Here is a 16,950-nt window from a genome sequence, read left to right as displayed (position 1 = left end):
CCACCAACGCAAATCTACTTGGGCCAATGGTAAACAGTTCAACCAGTGTGAACACTTACAGTATCTTTCTTTTATTATTTTGGTCTGGACCAGAGTACTGAATGACAAGAGTGAGTACAGCATTGGACGCAAACAGTTTGACTGGAAAACTTTTGGTCTGGAGAATGTTTGTCATATGACAGCGCCATCTTGTTTAAAGCCAGACGTATTTTCCTTGACTTTGTTGACATTTTTGCCACCCTAATGCCAGAGTCTCACTCACTAATGCCGGTGCATCACCAGCCTTAAATTTGATGATCCATGTGGAAGATCTTTTCCTGCTCTCCAAGAGGCTCTGGTTTCATTGTGCTCTGACAAATGGACCGAGTAATAATCTCAAACTGGCGAAGCACTCCCACTCGCACTTGTCTTGGCAGCTCGTATCCACAATAAAGAACACGGGGAATTGCAAATTCCAGGAAGACGTATTTTGTGGATCCATTGGAGTTTTAGCAAAAAAAAAACTGAATGAGAAAACCACTCAAATTTGTCTGTTTGAATGCTTGCCTATCATTTACATTCCATTTCTCTGATGTTCATTTTCCTGCTCGTAATGGATCCGCATGTAACTCAATCAATCTTTGCTGCGATCTTGTTCGCATTGTAAACAAATACTGCGTGTTTATCATCTGTTTTCCTCCTCTTGTCTGCTCATGCAGGATGCCAGCTGCTAGCACAATGACTGGCGGGAGGGCGCTGCTGCTCTGTACAAACACTGACAACGGTATCTACCAATCAGTCAACGGGTAGGTCTCTCAAGTCATTTTCTGCTGTTGCATGAGTGTTATGGACTGATGAATTTGCACCTCCTGTTAGATTGGGCTTTGGGGATGGAGGGTTGATCCAATTGATACACAGAGTCTTGTACATCTTGTACCTCAAAATCTGTAGCGTGTATTATAACTGGACAAAGGACAAGAGTAGGGCAGTTGGCCATCTGGTTACTGTTGTTGTCTGCATCTTGCCACTGTTTATTGACCTTTTGCCATATGTCATGTTATTAATACTCATTAGTGCTATTTAGATCACAATGAACAGATTTGGTGTATTGACGGTCGGGAAGAATTCATTTTTTTCAGGTTGTAGCATACTTTACTCGCTTAAGACTTGTAAATGTAGTCATTCTTCAAATCTAATTATTGTAATGTGGTGGACTTTAGGACCATGCCTCTCACCCAGCAGGCATACAGCAGGGGGCGTGTTAATTGAAATGTTTGTTGGCGCGATATTCGCCATTCTGTTGTTGGCAGTGTTAACTCTTTGACTGCCAAAAACGTTAAATAACGTTGAGTAAAATCCTATGGAGGAGTGCTAAAGACGTTAAAATACGTTTTTTTCAAAACAGAGGTGAAACTAACCATTTTCTATTGTTGATTACTGAAAAACGGAATAAGGTAGAAACAAACTTTTTTTTCTGATGAAAGATGAGAGTCCAATCTTTCATTTGGTAGTATGTGTGTTTCCATAGTCCAAACACATAATTTTCTGTGGACCTTGAAAGATCAGTCAAAAATGCTTAAATCGGCTGGCACCCAAGGCATCCCTTTTCTGAAAACGTCTGGCAGTCAAAGAGTTAAATAAAGACGTGTTTACCAGTCAGTCGTGTATGCTCCTTACTACTGCCACAGTAATCTAATTCTTCTAATCATCCAACCATTTTTTTCTTCAAAAAAACAGACTAGTTGAGTGTTAGCTCAATCCTTCTGACTAGCATTCCATATTGTCAATTTCAACATCTACCTAAGTTATTTTCCTGATCATAAACAAATGTACCTTTATTCAACCCCCCGCAGCTCCTATTGTTTTCCTTGGCTTTTTCTGTTTGACCTACTCCACGAATCCCCCCGACCCCCCCCCCCCCCTCTGTGTTGCTTCATCCTTTATAAAAACTGCTGTTTCAACTGAGGGACATAGAGGGAGCGAAAACTGGGCACAGGAAATAAGAGAGTGAGCCAAACTAATAAAACCAAATGCAATTTGGATGAGGAGTACTTGGTTCCGTGTACTTGTTGGGCATAGTTTCTTTTACAAAATCAGTCATTTCCCCCAAGAGATTTCCTCAAGATAGCCCAAACGTCACCCAATGCAAGGCCATGTTTCCTGTGTTTGTTTTGTTCTAAGAATAGACTTTGGGATTTGGGGTTAAAACTTGGTTGGCTCGCCGTAGAAAAGATCTAAAACACCTCGCCCACCTCTTTTGTATCGTTAGTTATGTCTCCTCCTTCACTGACATAGACATAAGTCTGTGTCGAGCTTGTAAACTCTGACCTTCTCGCAAAGGGTTCAAAGAGTCATGACCTAGTAATCTTTTTGGACTGACTCACATGCACCAGATGTCTGAGCTTTTTTTTTTCTAGAATTCTTGTTTGTCCAGTAACCTTGTGGCACCAAATGACACTGGCATTTGTCAAAGCTATTATGGGTTTTATAAAGTCTAAAACTGAACTTTGTGTGTAAGGAATTTTAACTCACTCTTCCCATTGTACGTTGGACCATTTTTCACAAGAGAACGTCTATTCATAAAAAGTACCTGGGCAGTTGGTGTTAATTTGTTGACAAACGAAAGTATTGTATGACATTCAGAATATTTGTTCATGTCAAACTATCAAGGTCATTTTTTTCCATTTTAAATTATGCAAGTAATTGACGATAAGAGTGTGCATTAAACATTAAATACACAAAACACATAACAGGTGCTTTTTTAAATTTGGCGGGCAAAAAATGTTGATTAAAAAAAAAAAGCCTTTTTAATTAAGTGATTAATCATGAATATTCAAAATTCTAAAATGTGATTAATCATTTGATTTAATCATACCCTAATGGTTTAGGCCTAAAACTATGAATCTAAACAGCGTCCAAGCAGATGTGAAAGCCCTCTTGGAATTGCTTTGTTTTTGATGTTTTTGTTGTTGACGTTAATTTCTTCTTCTGTTCCTTTTCCAGACTCCACTGCTGTGGCTTGAAGATTGGGGAGACTCCGTCGTCTGCGGTGCCCCGGCGCCAAGAGGTGTGCCGGCTACCAGGAGACCGAGACAAGAGGGACACTGCTGTGCGCGCCATTCGTCCCATCTCCCCCCCAATCAGCCTGCGGGACAGCCCGGGTCTTCCCGGCAGCATGCTGACTCACAGGAGAGCCGCCAGCACCAGTGACCCAAGAACTCCCAACGTGGAGAACGGACAGTGCGGCAAGCTGAACAAGGGCCAAGCTGGAGTCAAGGCTGCAAGTATCCGCGATAAAATCTCCCAATGGGAGGGCAAAAAGGAGCCCAGCCAAGCAATTTCTATTGACACTTGTCCGCTTAGCACAACACAGAAGGAAATTGAGTCAGTCAGAAAAAAGGAATTCAAACCTCCGGAGGTCCAACGGACGAACAGCAAGAGGTTTGTAAGCTGGGACAGGCAAGACTCAGGAAAGGAAAATGCCGGAAAGCTCGGGGATGTGAGGACTAAATCTCCTGAAGGCCCAACAAACAGGGACAAAGAAGTCATTCTAGAGCGAGGACTGCGGGCTGCTAAGGCAACAGAACAGCCACAAGACAAGAAAACTGTTTTAACTCACATTAAGAAACTGGAAAAGGCAACAAAAGAGGTTCCGAGTGGAACGTCACTGGCTTTTCCAGGGAATTACTTCTGCCCACCATCAAAAGAGGAGCTGGAAGAAACAGAAAAGCGTGTTCATGAACCAATTTTCGGGACTTTTGATGTATCTCGGCCTCTTGGCTTGAGGTGGAGGAGAGAGGGCGATCCAGAGAACGTATACAGTGAGCCAGGCGCTCCGTCCATTAACCCGTTGCCAAAGCCTCAGAGAACATTCCAGCACCACACACCGCCATCGACTCCACTTTCACGGCCCGGCTCTTGTAAGGGCAAGAGGACTTTGCCTCCTTTGCCCTCCATTCCACCTCCACCTCTACCCACCTGCCCACCTCCCGGAGTTTGCAGGAGGCCATGGACGGACAGATCCCATGACAGCAACAACAGGTAAGACAGGATAGAAAATGTATAAAGTATTCAGTTCTAGGGATGTTTGGTACTCCTTATTTCAGACCAGGAATAGTGTTACGGTAGTAGTAGTAGTTCTTAACTCTTGAACAGCCACTGATGCCAATACCAAGTACCAATACCAAAGACCTACATATATCCCAATATAGCATTTTTCTTTGAAATTGCATGAAATTAACTAATTCACTGCCAGCCTAGTAAAAAAAAAAATATTTTTGACGTCAATAGCCGTCAATGGCAGTGAATGAGTTGATGGCAATTTTATATTCTTCTAATTTCTCACTTCTAGCTCCTGATTATAAAATGGCCACAAGTGGGCGGCTGCGTCGCAAGTAACGATATGCACTCGCTAGCGGTGCAACGGATCACCATTGATCCGTGGTCGGTTCGGATCAGGTCCGACAGTTCGGATTGCAGACGATCCGCGGATGCCAGTACCAAAGACCTACATATATCCCAATATAGCATTTTTCTTCGAAATTGCATGAAATTAACTAATTCACTGCCAGCCTAGTAAAAAAAAAATATTTTTGACGTCAATAGCCGTCAATGGCAGTGAATGAGTTGATGGCAATTTTATATTCTTCTAATTTCTCACTTCTAGCTCCTGATTATAAAATGGCCACAAGTGGGCGGCTGCGTCGCAAGTAACGATATGCACTCGCTAGCGGTGCAACGGATCACCATTGATCCGTGGTCGGTTCGGATTGCAGACGATCCGCGGATTGGTTGGTGGAGAAAAAAACAAAACAGGTGCACATTCACAGTCGATACTACTCTGACATGTCAAGGAAGCTGAAACATACTCAACTATCACGCTAAGCCTAACTTCAAAATAAAGTTGATCAAATACAGTAATACATTGACGGCAATGCAAATAGCCTTAGTACACTTTTACTTTTACTTTAATTACGCCGCCATTGTACAATACGGCAGAAGTCTTCGACGTAAGCAGCTAGCTGTTAGCATTACCAATGAGTGTCTGGCTGGTAGCTGTAACTGAGTTTGACAGCTGGTACCTGGCTTGCTTTAATTCTTTTTCAATATCCTGGACTGAGGCTACTTTGTAATTCACTCTCCATGTTTAAAGGGAGGGAATGTGCCTTAAATTGCACGTTGAGGTCTTTTCATTATATATTTAAAAAAAAAAGATAAATAGAAATTTGTCTACTTTTATTTTATAAAACACTTTTCCCCATTAAAAAAAGAAAAACATTTAACTCAAAATGTCAAACTCAGCCATTTAGATTATAGGAACACAACTTTAAGCCAATAATACCTTGTTATTTGACACATGGACCATGTATTGAATACGAATGTTTCTGCCTCATATTGCACTTAAAGTTGTGTTCCTAAATCCTAAACGGCTATATTAGACATTTTGAATTGATTCTGTTTTAATTTAATGGAAAAAAGCGTTTTTACAAAATAAATAAAGACAAAGTACTATTTAGCTTCTGTAGCCGGGGATCGGACCGCCAAAGGTGTTCCGGGCATGTCCCACCGGCGGGAGGCCCCGGGGACGACCCAGGACACGCCGGAGAGATTATGTCTCTCGGCTGGCCTGGGAACGCCTTGGGATTCCGCTGAAATAGCTGGTTGAAGTGGCTGGGGAGAGGGAAGTCTGGGCTTCCCTGCTAAAGCTGCTGCCCCCGCGACCCGACCTCGGATAAGCGTCAGAAGTTGGATGGATAGAAAGTACTATTTATCTTCTTCTTTTTTTTTTGCGTTGATCCGTAAAACGATCCGATCCGTGACTCAAATCCATGATCCGATCCAAACCGTGGCTTGTAGGATCTGTTTCGCCAGTAGTACTTGCCCATCCCTATTCAATTCTGAATGGTTTGGCCACGAATTAAGTGGGAAAAGTAATGCAGTGGAGTTAAAGTGAGTCAAATTTTCAACAGAGGTGTCATGCTCCGATATTGAAATCAGATATCTGTCCGATATCAGCAAAACCAAAAACACTATCGGATTTTATTGGTCTACAAAATTTCTGATATTAGCACTTATAAACAAGCAGTCCATCCCAGACTCCGCCGCTGCTCTTCCTGTTGAAGTTGAATTTATCGTAACCCCAAAGATTGGAATAAATGCGTCATACTATACTTTCTCAAAACTACATTTGCTGAATATTATTCTTTGTTTGAATAGTATCGCTTGATCAAGTGACTTCTAACATTTCATACTAGAAATTAAATAAAAGCATGTATCTGTCACGATGGGGGAGCTTGAGGACCCAAATGCGGGAAGACAGGGCGAGGAGGCCGAGGTTAAATCAAAAGAGGGATTTTAATTAAACCAAAAACAAGAACCAAAACATGGGGCGAACAACAAGGCAAAAACGAGCGGCATGACATGGAGAAAGACAATGAACCCACACCAACAGAGGGGAGACAGCAGACTAATTACACAGACGCTAACGACACAACAAGACACACCTGGGGCAAGACACAAGTGGCTGAGGGCACTGATTGGATCACACAAGGAAGGGCAGGATCACACTTCACAAGACCAAGGAAGACACGCAAGGAAAACAGAATCCAAACATGACAGTATCATTCCTGCTGATATCTGATCAATATCGGAATCGTATCAGAAGTGAAAAGTGTCATCAACGCCGGTATGAGTAACGAGATGCACAATACAGACGCTCCCCACCTTACGAACGAGTTACGTTCCGGACGATCGTTCGTAAGGTGAATTTGTTCGTAAGTTGCTTCAGTGCTATATTTTGTATTATAATTTATGTTTAAAGCCTATATAAGTATATTGAAGGTTTATATAAGTATGTTTAAGGCTTGTACTGAAAAAAACTTAATAAAATGGAGAGAATACGTACAGTACTGTACTGTACTACGTATGTTAGAGAGAGCGAGACACACACACACAGTATGTACATGTACGTAATAAGATAAATAAAATGAAGTTTAACTTACTTTTGGAAGATGTACTCGATGCTTAAGGAGATGATGGAGGAGGAGGAAGAGGAGGATTTTATATCATGAGAGATTCTTCGTCGTCGCTGGAATCGGCTTCAAAAGTTATTTCCTGCTTCATGGGGACCGGCGTTTTCTTCCTCCTCCTCCTCGCCACGTTGCTCAGCCTCCAATGAGCTCTCACAGCGCCAATCGTCGGTATTAGCGGCGGAAAGAAGCACTACGCGCAATACAAAATCTAACTTACAGCATTTCTTTCCGAACATTTTTCGACATACTGTACGCGCAGAAATGTTCGTATGTACCGTTGTTCGCAACTCGAATGTTCGTAAGTAGGGGAGCGTCTGTACTGCATTTGCTTCTGCGGCTGAATAGGATGTTTAGATGACCTGTTCAACCCAAACAAACAACAACGTGAACGTCCCCTAACAACATCTGCTGTACATCGCAATCACCAGGGCGGTGACATCACACACAGTTTCGCTATCCCACAGAATTAGCTCACCGGTTGGATGTAAGGAATGTACAAATAACTCATTCCATCTTTTAGCTTCACTTGGAGATGTAGCAGTGTGAGCCATGTCAAAGAGAGGCCCCTTGCTTCTCTTTAAAAAAAAAAGTGTTGGCACGAAAACATCATATACTGTATAAGGCCTTTTTCCACATTGCACATGTGTTACCAAGAATTGATTTTGCACAATAAAAAATTGTGTATGCAAAAGCCCTTCCCCACAATGACCTGAATTCTTGTGCACTTGAAGCTTGGCTTGGTTCAGTTACATTCCACACCGTATGTGGAGGCTGCACTCTCTTGAAGTCTTTTGTCTGCTTTCCCAAATGTTTTCAGTTTGACACCTAAATTGAGAATTTTGGTAATTCTAATAAAGACTATATAAAAATGTATTGAAAATTATCTTTTGTGATGTATTTAGTGAAAACGTGTGTTTAAATTGAATTGATGCTTTTAGAAAAAAAAATCTTTAAAACTGCAAAATGATGACGCTTGTGTGGGACACAATCGTCACCTGGTATTTTTTCGTCATAATATTCATGTTTCCGTGTCCTCCTCAGGAAGTCTTATGAATTTGAGGACCTGCTCCAGTCGTCTTCAGAAAGCTGCAGGGTTGACTGGTACGCTCAGTCCCGCCTGGGCCTCACACGCACTTTATCGGAGGAGAATGTCTACGAGGACATCGTTGGTAAACAATACGCTTGATGCATATTAAATGCGTTTCTTTTGCATGTGTGTCACAGAGGGAGGGGGGAGGGGGGGTGAAGAGGTGAAGCCGTGAAGCCGTGTTTGCTGTGGTTTTAATTTAGAGCCACACTGCTCTACTTTTATTAAAAATGAGATGCCAAAACCCGACCTACATTCCTGCTTTATTGTCTGCGGTGTTGTACCAACCCCACCTCGAGACTGTTTAATATCATAACATATAATGGTGCTATCGTATGCTGGGACTGACGACAGGGGGTAATTTATTGGGCGAAAGCCACAACACATTACTGGCAATAGATTCAATGTTATTCCCCTCAAAGTTGGCATTCACAGTAATTAATGCAGGTTGAAAATGAAGTTGAATCAATTCACCCACTATAAATTCTCACCAGGAACCATTTAGAACAAATTTAATGTCTAGTCAATTTGTTTTTGTTCTTTCTTTAGCTAATGCTAAATATACTGTATCTTGACTTGACAGTTCAACAGTGGTAAATTAAAAAAGTGCACTCAGCATTATTCAACTTATTTTTCCTTGGCTACGGCAGCTGTTGGAAGCTGGCTGTGCTGTTTAACCTCGCGGCGGTCCCACATTGTAATATTGGAAATATGCCGCCAGAAAAGCTCAGCCTGATTGGGTATGACCAGCGACGGGTAGCATTAGGCTACTAGGACTACCGGACAGTTCCCATGATTCTTAGCTCTTTGACTGCCAGACGTTTTCAGAAAAGGGATGCCTTGGGTGCCAGCCGATTTAAGCATTTTTGACTGATCTTTCAAGGTCCACAGAAAATTATGTGTTTGGACTATGGAAACACACATACTACCAAAGGAAAGATTGGACTCTCATCTTTCATCAGAAAAAAAAGTTTGTTTCTACCTTATTTTTTTTCAGTAATCAACAATAGAAAATGGTTAGTTTCACCTCTGTTTTGAAAAAAACGTATTTTAACGTCTTTGGCACTCCTCCATAGGATTTTACTAAACATTATTTAACGTTTTTGGCAGTCAAAGAGTTAAACACAGAAGAAGGAAGTAGTTGTATTTCCGGTATGATGAAAACATGTCTGCTAGTGATTTAATGGTTGAATTCCTTTTTAATTGGTTTAGCGTATGAATCGTTACGGTAACTGGGGATTTCCCAATCACGTTTTTTTTGTTGCACCCGAGTCAGAGTCACTTGAATTTGAGGATCTACCAATTCTCAGTTCCAATCCGATACCCTGTACGCTGTCCACTTTCCGCATAAACATATTTCCAAATTGCAGACATTATCATTGTTATAAGAAGCTAGTTTCAACTACTAGAAAGTTCCTCAACTGGCTGTGTTTATTTGGGCTGCTTTTAGAAGCTTAAAATAATAATAATAATAAATAAAACACAATGAAAGCCCCCCCCCCAAATGTGAGTAATTGACGCCCTCCCTAAATTTTTACATATTATACCTGGGTTAAAGCCATAAAATATACCACGAACTGTGATCACAGAAACAATCCCCCCAAAAAACAACAACATTATTGCGCAATACTACTTTGTATTAAGCCACCCCGATGCAGTCAAAGGCAGGAAAGTTAGACCGTGTGGACAGACACAGCTCTCTTCAGGAGGCCCCACGTGTAACGTCTTCATGTCTGTCAGTGTTTCCAGATGGAGTGGAAAGCAAGTGTCATCAGTATGCGCATCCTGACACATTCCTGGGAGACTGAGATGCAAAGCCACATGTGCACAGCGTGCACGCGAAAACACTGGAGATTATTGCAGTGCTGAAAAATTGTGTGCCGTTTTACTTAAGAAAGGAACGGGGTGGGAGGGGAGGGGGGGCTTGGGGGGTACACTTCGTAAGTCGCACGAAATGTCGGGTGAAGGAAAAACGAGTCAACAAGGCGTGGAGGAGAATTATACATCATTCCCGGTTGTCAATGTTAACAGACTGATTTCACATTTTTATCGTTAACAGTAGTCAGTGTAACTCTTAATTACATTTGCATTCCGATCATAAAAAGTGCATTACGCCTTTGTCATTTTCCTTTCAAGACTTGCTTTTTATTGTTTTCGCAACGAGCAGTAGTTAACTCGATTGTGCACTTGTATGACTCAGAGTTAATGATGTTCGATGACACAACTTCTTTTCTGGTCCGTTATTGAGTAAAAGTCAAGGTCTCTCTGAGATTTTGCTCTCAAGTGGATATACGCCGCAATAGCGCAAACAGACTACGGCTTTACGTCATCAATGTAGACTTATTGGTACAAATGCACGCAGCACAAACACCGGCAGTAAATCTACACAGTAAAAGAAACACTGTGATATAACAGAATTTTACTTGTTACTTTACAGTTATTTTAAAAATATCATTTAATTTACAAAAATAAACTCCGATTTGACATGAAACCACTGTAACTGTAAAAACGCACAATATTTCTGTTCTTTTACAAAAAAAAAACTCCATTAGAAATACATATATTGATTGTTAAAATACGTTTACAAATGTATCGTAATTTTACAAATATTTGTCTGTTATTTAATGGAATATAATGTAAAATTCAACTTTAAACCTCCCTAAAAATGAGAAAAAAAATATTTACTGAGAAATTAACAGTCATTTTACCATAATGTCTTTGTAAAAGTGAAATTTTTTCAACTACAATTTCTGTAATGTCCTGTAGATGGTAGCATTCATTGTATTAACATTTATTTTTGAAAGGACGTCTAATGAGCAATAATACAGAAAAAAACATAGCCAATTAAATATTACATTAGAGGTGTATTCATAATTAAATCAGCAAGATAACCGCTGACGGCACCTGGTGGAGTCACCGTCATATAAATCAATGTGGGAGAAGAGTTAGCTCAGGCCAAATAAATGTTATGTGATGTTTGATATTTGTACTGAGAATCAATTGGGGATTAAATTCATGCCTGTTAATACACTGCAGTATTTCCAATTCAGTGAGCTATGAGCAATATGCTGTAAATGTGACATCATCGCGAGTGATTAGAGCTTCTTGGATGACACCATCGCCACATCACCCCCCCCCCCCCCACCGTCTTTTTAAACTTACTCCTCCATAAAACGTCTCACATTTCAGTTCCAATAAGTGTTTGGATTAAGACAAGTCATAACTCAATCGTCTTCGAATGAGACGCACATTTTCTCTTTGGAGTTCTAATCCATTGAGAGACGGTTATGCTATTACGGGTTGTTAAAAATATGAGGCGCAATAAAAATCAGAAGGAAAATGCTACTTTTGTTGGCGTTGGCGCGGCCGTTTGATTCCCCGCATTGCCGCAATGAGCTGAGTAAGCACGCCGCTATGTCTGCGAGCTCTCGGCACATCTGGAGTTGGAATCGTCTGGCTGATATGGAAAGATTTTTGGGGGTGATTTTATAAGAGGCTATTTCGTAATCTAGGTGTTTTCTGTTTTTGTTTTCCCGAAGACCCTCCGTCCAAGGAGAATCCCTACGAAGACATTGAGCTGGAGAGAAATTTCCTTGGGAGCAAATGTGTATCACCTGCCTCTTCTTCGCCCATTCCTGATACTCCAACTAAGGTACAGCAAGACTTTGATGACATCCAGTATTGGCGTTATTGGGATCGCGGGTCAGCTGGGGTTATCCCTGCTGAGTTTGGGTAAGGAATGGGACACGCCCACTTGTGGGAGTACAAATACACTTCGTCAATTTGATCAGGCAATCATACCTAACTTGCGTACAGACGCTCCCCACCTTACGAACGAGTTACGTTCCGGACGATCGTTCGTAAGGTGAATTTGTTCGTAAGTTGCTTCAGTGCTATATTTTGTATTATAATTTATGTTTAAAGCCTATATAAGTATATTGAAGGTTTATCTAAGTATGTTTAAGGCTTGTACAAGTAACCTGCATTGGTTTGTACTGAAAAAAACTTTTAATAAAATGGAGAGAATACGTACAGTAGTGTACTGTACTACGTATGTTAGAGAGAGAGAGCGAGAGACACACACAGTATGTACATGTACGTAATAAGATAAATTAAATGACGTTTAACTTACTTTTGGAAGATGTACTCGATGCTTAAGGAGATGATGGAGGAGGAGGAAGAGGAGGATTTTATATCATGAGAGATTCTTCGTCGTCGCTGGAATCGGCTTCAAAAGTTATTTCCTGCTTCATGGGGACCGGCGTTTCTTCCTCCTCCTCCTCCTCGCCACGTTGCTCAGCCTCCAATGAGCTCTCACAGCGCCAAGCGTCGGTATTAGCGGCGGAAAGAAGCACTACGCGCAATACAAAATCTAACTTACAGCATCTCTTTCCGAACATTTTTCGACATACTGTACGCGCAGAAATGTTCGTATGTACCGTTGTTCGTAACTCGAATGTTCGTAAGTAGGGGAGCGTCTGTAGTTATTTTTCTGGTGACTATTTACTTTTAATCCCTACATTTACAAACACACTATCTATTCTTTATGTTTCTTACTTTGACAAAATAGACTTGTTATTTATTTGTTCATTTATTTATTTTTTCAAATGGCTACAAGTAAAAAAAAAAATGAATGCACGCACGCACGCACATACACATATTCACCCACATACAAAAAAATAATAAAAATATAAAAAATATATATATATAAAAATAAAAAAAAAGAGAGCAATGATGATGACATGTCAAATCGGTAAAATTACCGAATGAACAATACTGAGCTCTCCAGGAAAAAAATAAAAATAAAATAATAAACAAAGGTAAAGTAAACTGTGGTTAAGATATTGGTTGATTTATTGAGCGTGGGCTCTTAAATGAATGAATGAATGAATAGGAATACACAAAGAGGTCTAATTAATAGCAAATCAAGTCATAGCTTCTCCTGTCTGTGTGCCAACAGCTGTGCTCCAAGCCCGGCTTCTTCAGGCAGAACTCGGAGCGACGGAGTTTCAAAATCTTGGAGTTACGTAAGACCAACAGGGACGCCGGCGTGTCCTCACCGTCACGTGCTAGCCCGCCTTCCACGCCCAGCAGCCCCGATGACACCCCGTGTCTCTCCGGGGACCCGTACAACCGACGGCGGAGGAAAATCCCTAAGGTATCGCTCTACGCGGGCCCTCTTTCTTTTATTCTACACCCCAGATTGTTTTCTGATGGGTAATATTTAATACAACGTGTAGCTAGAGCAGCCTTTTCGCTGTTTGTACCCTAAAAAACAAACAAAGGCCATTTCATAACTGAGAAATGTCTTTCTTCTCCAAATCTTTTTTGTTATTGTTCCCCTGGTTTATCTTCCACCATATTACTGCCTCCATGTTTTTTATGCCTTATAAGTCCCTAAGCTCTCAATCACTCACCCTTAATTAAATTCATTTTTATTTCTAGATCACTTTAAAAATCAAACACAGCTGTAACAAAGTTCTGTGCATATGAACTCATTTGCTCCCAAAAACTTAAAAAAAGGTTCGAATTTAAATGATGCCATGGTCCCCCAAAAATGATTTATACGTTTTTATGCTTTTTTATGCTAGAGCATACAGAAGGCATTAATGCAGCCTCTAAACTGAAGAGAATGCTTAAAGCAATCGTAGTTATTACAAAAACTGCCAGCAGGTGGCAGCAGAGTGTAAAAGATCAACCAGGGCCATGTTGCAAAAAAAGCTATTTTCCCCACTGTTTTAAACAGATTTGTGAATAATGATTAAACTTAGCTATATTCTAATGCTAATTGCTGCAAAACGAAAACAAATAGAAATATACTTTTTTTTCCTGATGAAGGAAGAGACTGTAATCTTTTTTTTGGTAGGTTCCATGTTTTTATAGCAATAGAGCACAATATTCTGTGAGCCTCGCAAAATCAGTCAAAATCCAGTATAACAGCCGGGAGCGAAGGGGGTTACTTCAGTGAAAATGGCTGGGAGTGAATGAGTTAAAGATCAAACATTAAACATAAAACACAATAAATATAACAATACCATAATAACTAACAAATTGACTGCCTGACTATCTTTTTTTCAAGTGCATGCCAGGAAATCGCTTCCTTAAAGGCTTCATTGAAAACATGAGTTAGGGCCTGGCAGACTTTGTTTATTAGATCAAGTAGTCAAAGATCTATTTTGTTGACCTCCTCCAGATGGTGATGAAAATCAATGGTATCTTTGAGGCTCGGAGAGGAAAAAAGCGCATGAAGAAGGTGTCGCAGTCCACCGAGTCCAGCTCAGGGAGAGGTGAGGCATTACTTAAAAGCTTTATTTTGTGGGAGCGTAATTTCACGTCGCCTGTTTTTAAACGTAGTGACCGACGATAACAGCGAGTCAGAAAGTGACACGGAGGAGAAATTAAAAGGTGAGAAACAGCGCTTACGTTTGTGTGGGAAAGACTTTTGTATCTCATTTTTGCTGTCTTTTAGCTCATAGCCAGAGGCTGGTGTCGGTCCAGTCCATGCTGAGACAGACGGGGCGGTACCGGACCTTGGACAGGGATCTAATGGAGGACAGAAAACTATTTGAGTACTTCATTGTGGTGGCTCTCCACAAGACCAAAGCTGGAGTTCCTTATCTGCCGGAAGTCACGCAGCAGTTCCCTCTCAAAGTAAACAAACATGAGTTTAGCCAATTAGAGGTCTAAAAAGGGTGATGAAAACATTATTATTATTGTTATTATTATAATTATTAATAACAAATAAAGTTACATAAAAACAAAGTAATACTACAAATGTCATGTTATTTTTTTATTATTGTTTTATAGAAACATTTCTGAACCGGGGGGGAAAAAAAAGACTTTGCACACTTGCCAGTTTCTGACACCTGGCAGATATTTTTCCGTGGAAACGAAATTAAGCTAATTCTACAATTTCCATTCATTGCTGAACCACTTAACCACCGCAACAGTTTGGTGCAGTAACTTGCGTTGGCAGTGAAAACCGCTTATCAAAAAAGACTGACGCTATTACCAGCGCTCTTCGAGAAAATATAATGATAACGTTGTTGCATTTTCCAATCCAGCTTGAACGCAGCTTCAAGTTCATGCGGGAGACAGAAGACCAGCTGAAGGTCATCCCTCAGTTCTGCTTCCCCGACGCCAAAGACTGGGCGCCTGTCGACAACTTCCCCAGGTCAGTCATGGCGTGCAATTATCCGCATTGTTAGCGTGGTTGCAAATAGCAACCGGTTAACTTGCAAACTGGAAACGACCTGAACACCTTTTAAAGGTGGAGGCTCTGAAAAGATGTCAAATGATGACATGAATTTGGAACCCACACTTGGTTTAACCCTGGAGAACCCAAGAACCGTTTTCTTCTTTGGAAAATTATGAATTATACATTAAATGACTGCTATAAGTTCACTGAACACCAAAATATATGTTTTTTCAATTTTAACCCTTTTTTTTTTTAACTAGCTCAGAGTTGCTAATTTATCAAAATATATATATATAAAACATACTCCTAGGCATTGTGCAACATGATATGAAATAGATTAACAAAAAAAAACACAATTTTACCATCTGATGGTTTGCTGAGAAGATGGTTTTGTTTGGATTGATTTCCAGCTCAACAAAACAGCATGTTTGTTGCCAGCCATCTTGTCACCACCACTCTGGCTCATGTAAGTGCAATATTCATCCACTAGATGGCCCCATGCAGGGGTCAGAAGTGGCACTCTGGACTTTTGAAGTTAAATTTGTAAAAAAAAAAAAAAAGGTCTTTGTTATTTGAGTAGCAGAATTTATAGGGGCCAAATTTGACCCCGTAGGTTTTCCAGGGTTTAATATTGCAAGAACACCTTTCTTTCTGGGAGGTTTCAGTTGAAACGGCTCAAGGCTCACATTGTTTTGACAGACGGGCCCAGACGGCAGTGGCTAATAATTAGCTGGAAGTAAATGATACATGGGTGAAGTGGTCACACACCTACATACATCAGAGATCAATGCATACTTGTACTAGTTGTGTTTAAAAAAAAATGCTTTAAATAAGTCTCATCATGTGATTTTCTTTCATATCTCTAGTGAGACATTTTCATTTGTGCTGACTGGCGAGGATGGAAGTCGTCGATTTGGCTACTGCAGACGATTACTGGTACGTACTAATGTTGGTCTCGCTAACTTTTCCTCCGCTAGCAGGCCAGATTTTCTTTCCGAGAATTGGAATAGTAAGGAATCGTTTTTGGTCTGAATAGGTCACTTTAGGGTTATTTCCAGGAGTCTTCCAAAATGGAGGTGGTCTTAAAGAACTAAACTTTATTTTTATTTTTTTTTCACAGGTGCAAATCTCACAATGCACTTTTCAGAACACATGAAGCGTAAAAAAATAGAGACATATAGTGTGGAAAGAATAATTTGTGTTTTTGAATTTGTACATTTGCTCTCTTAAAATAAAGTAACACTCTACATTTTTAATGGCTGTTTATCGAATATGGTAGCAGTCAGTCACAAATATGTAAAAACACACAATATAAAAGTTTGAGTGAAAAAAAAAACATTTTTTTTTTATACAACTCAGATACCCCTGGCTCGCATGTGGTACCAATTACCAATACAGTTAACCCGTGCATATTTGCACTTCGGCATTCACAAATTCTGATATTAGCTGAAAATCTTTTCTATTGGCAGTTTTTGTGCTCTGGCCAAAAAACAATAAAAATGTATACTTAGGCGCCATCTTGTGGAATATCGGTGTTGTTATTCTCTTCCAATGCAGACACTTGCATCGTTTATTATTATGTGTCGATGCTAAATGTGTAATGTGCTAGTGAGCATTTTTGTCCATGTGTGATGTCACATCAATTTGTGGTAGTC

The 16,950-nt window shown here is 40.4% G+C and overlaps 1 protein-coding gene across 7 annotated transcripts in view; it reads left to right on the top strand.

The window, feature by feature from the left end:
* The window catches only part of LOC144054240 (DENN domain-containing protein 2A), a 44,743-nt gene that overhangs the window by 20,886 nt on the left and 6,907 nt on the right, over positions 1-16,950 (top strand). For all 7 annotated transcript variants that reach the window (XM_077569485.1, XM_077569484.1, XM_077569490.1 and 4 more), the window contains 10 exons: positions 699-785; positions 2,983-4,020; positions 8,052-8,179; positions 11,637-11,749; positions 13,058-13,255; positions 14,291-14,384; positions 14,452-14,502; positions 14,567-14,748; positions 15,162-15,271; positions 16,162-16,231. In XM_077569485.1, coding sequence (XP_077425611.1) covers positions 700-785; positions 2,983-4,020; positions 8,052-8,179; positions 11,637-11,749; positions 13,058-13,255; positions 14,291-14,384; positions 14,452-14,502; positions 14,567-14,748; positions 15,162-15,271; positions 16,162-16,231 — 2,070 coding nt within the window. In that variant the 5' untranslated portion in view covers position 699. The remainder of the gene's footprint in view (positions 1-698; positions 786-2,982; positions 4,021-8,051; positions 8,180-11,636; positions 11,750-13,057; positions 13,256-14,290; positions 14,385-14,451; positions 14,503-14,566; positions 14,749-15,161; positions 15,272-16,161; positions 16,232-16,950) is intronic.

The sequence above is a fragment of the Vanacampus margaritifer genome, chromosome 6, assembly GCF_051991255.1.
Source record: "Vanacampus margaritifer isolate UIUO_Vmar chromosome 6, RoL_Vmar_1.0, whole genome shotgun sequence".
Classification (NCBI taxonomy): Eukaryota; Metazoa; Chordata; class Actinopteri; order Syngnathiformes; family Syngnathidae; genus Vanacampus; species Vanacampus margaritifer.
Note: the sequence above shows the minus strand (reverse complement) of the source record. Positions and strands in the feature narration are given on the sequence as shown.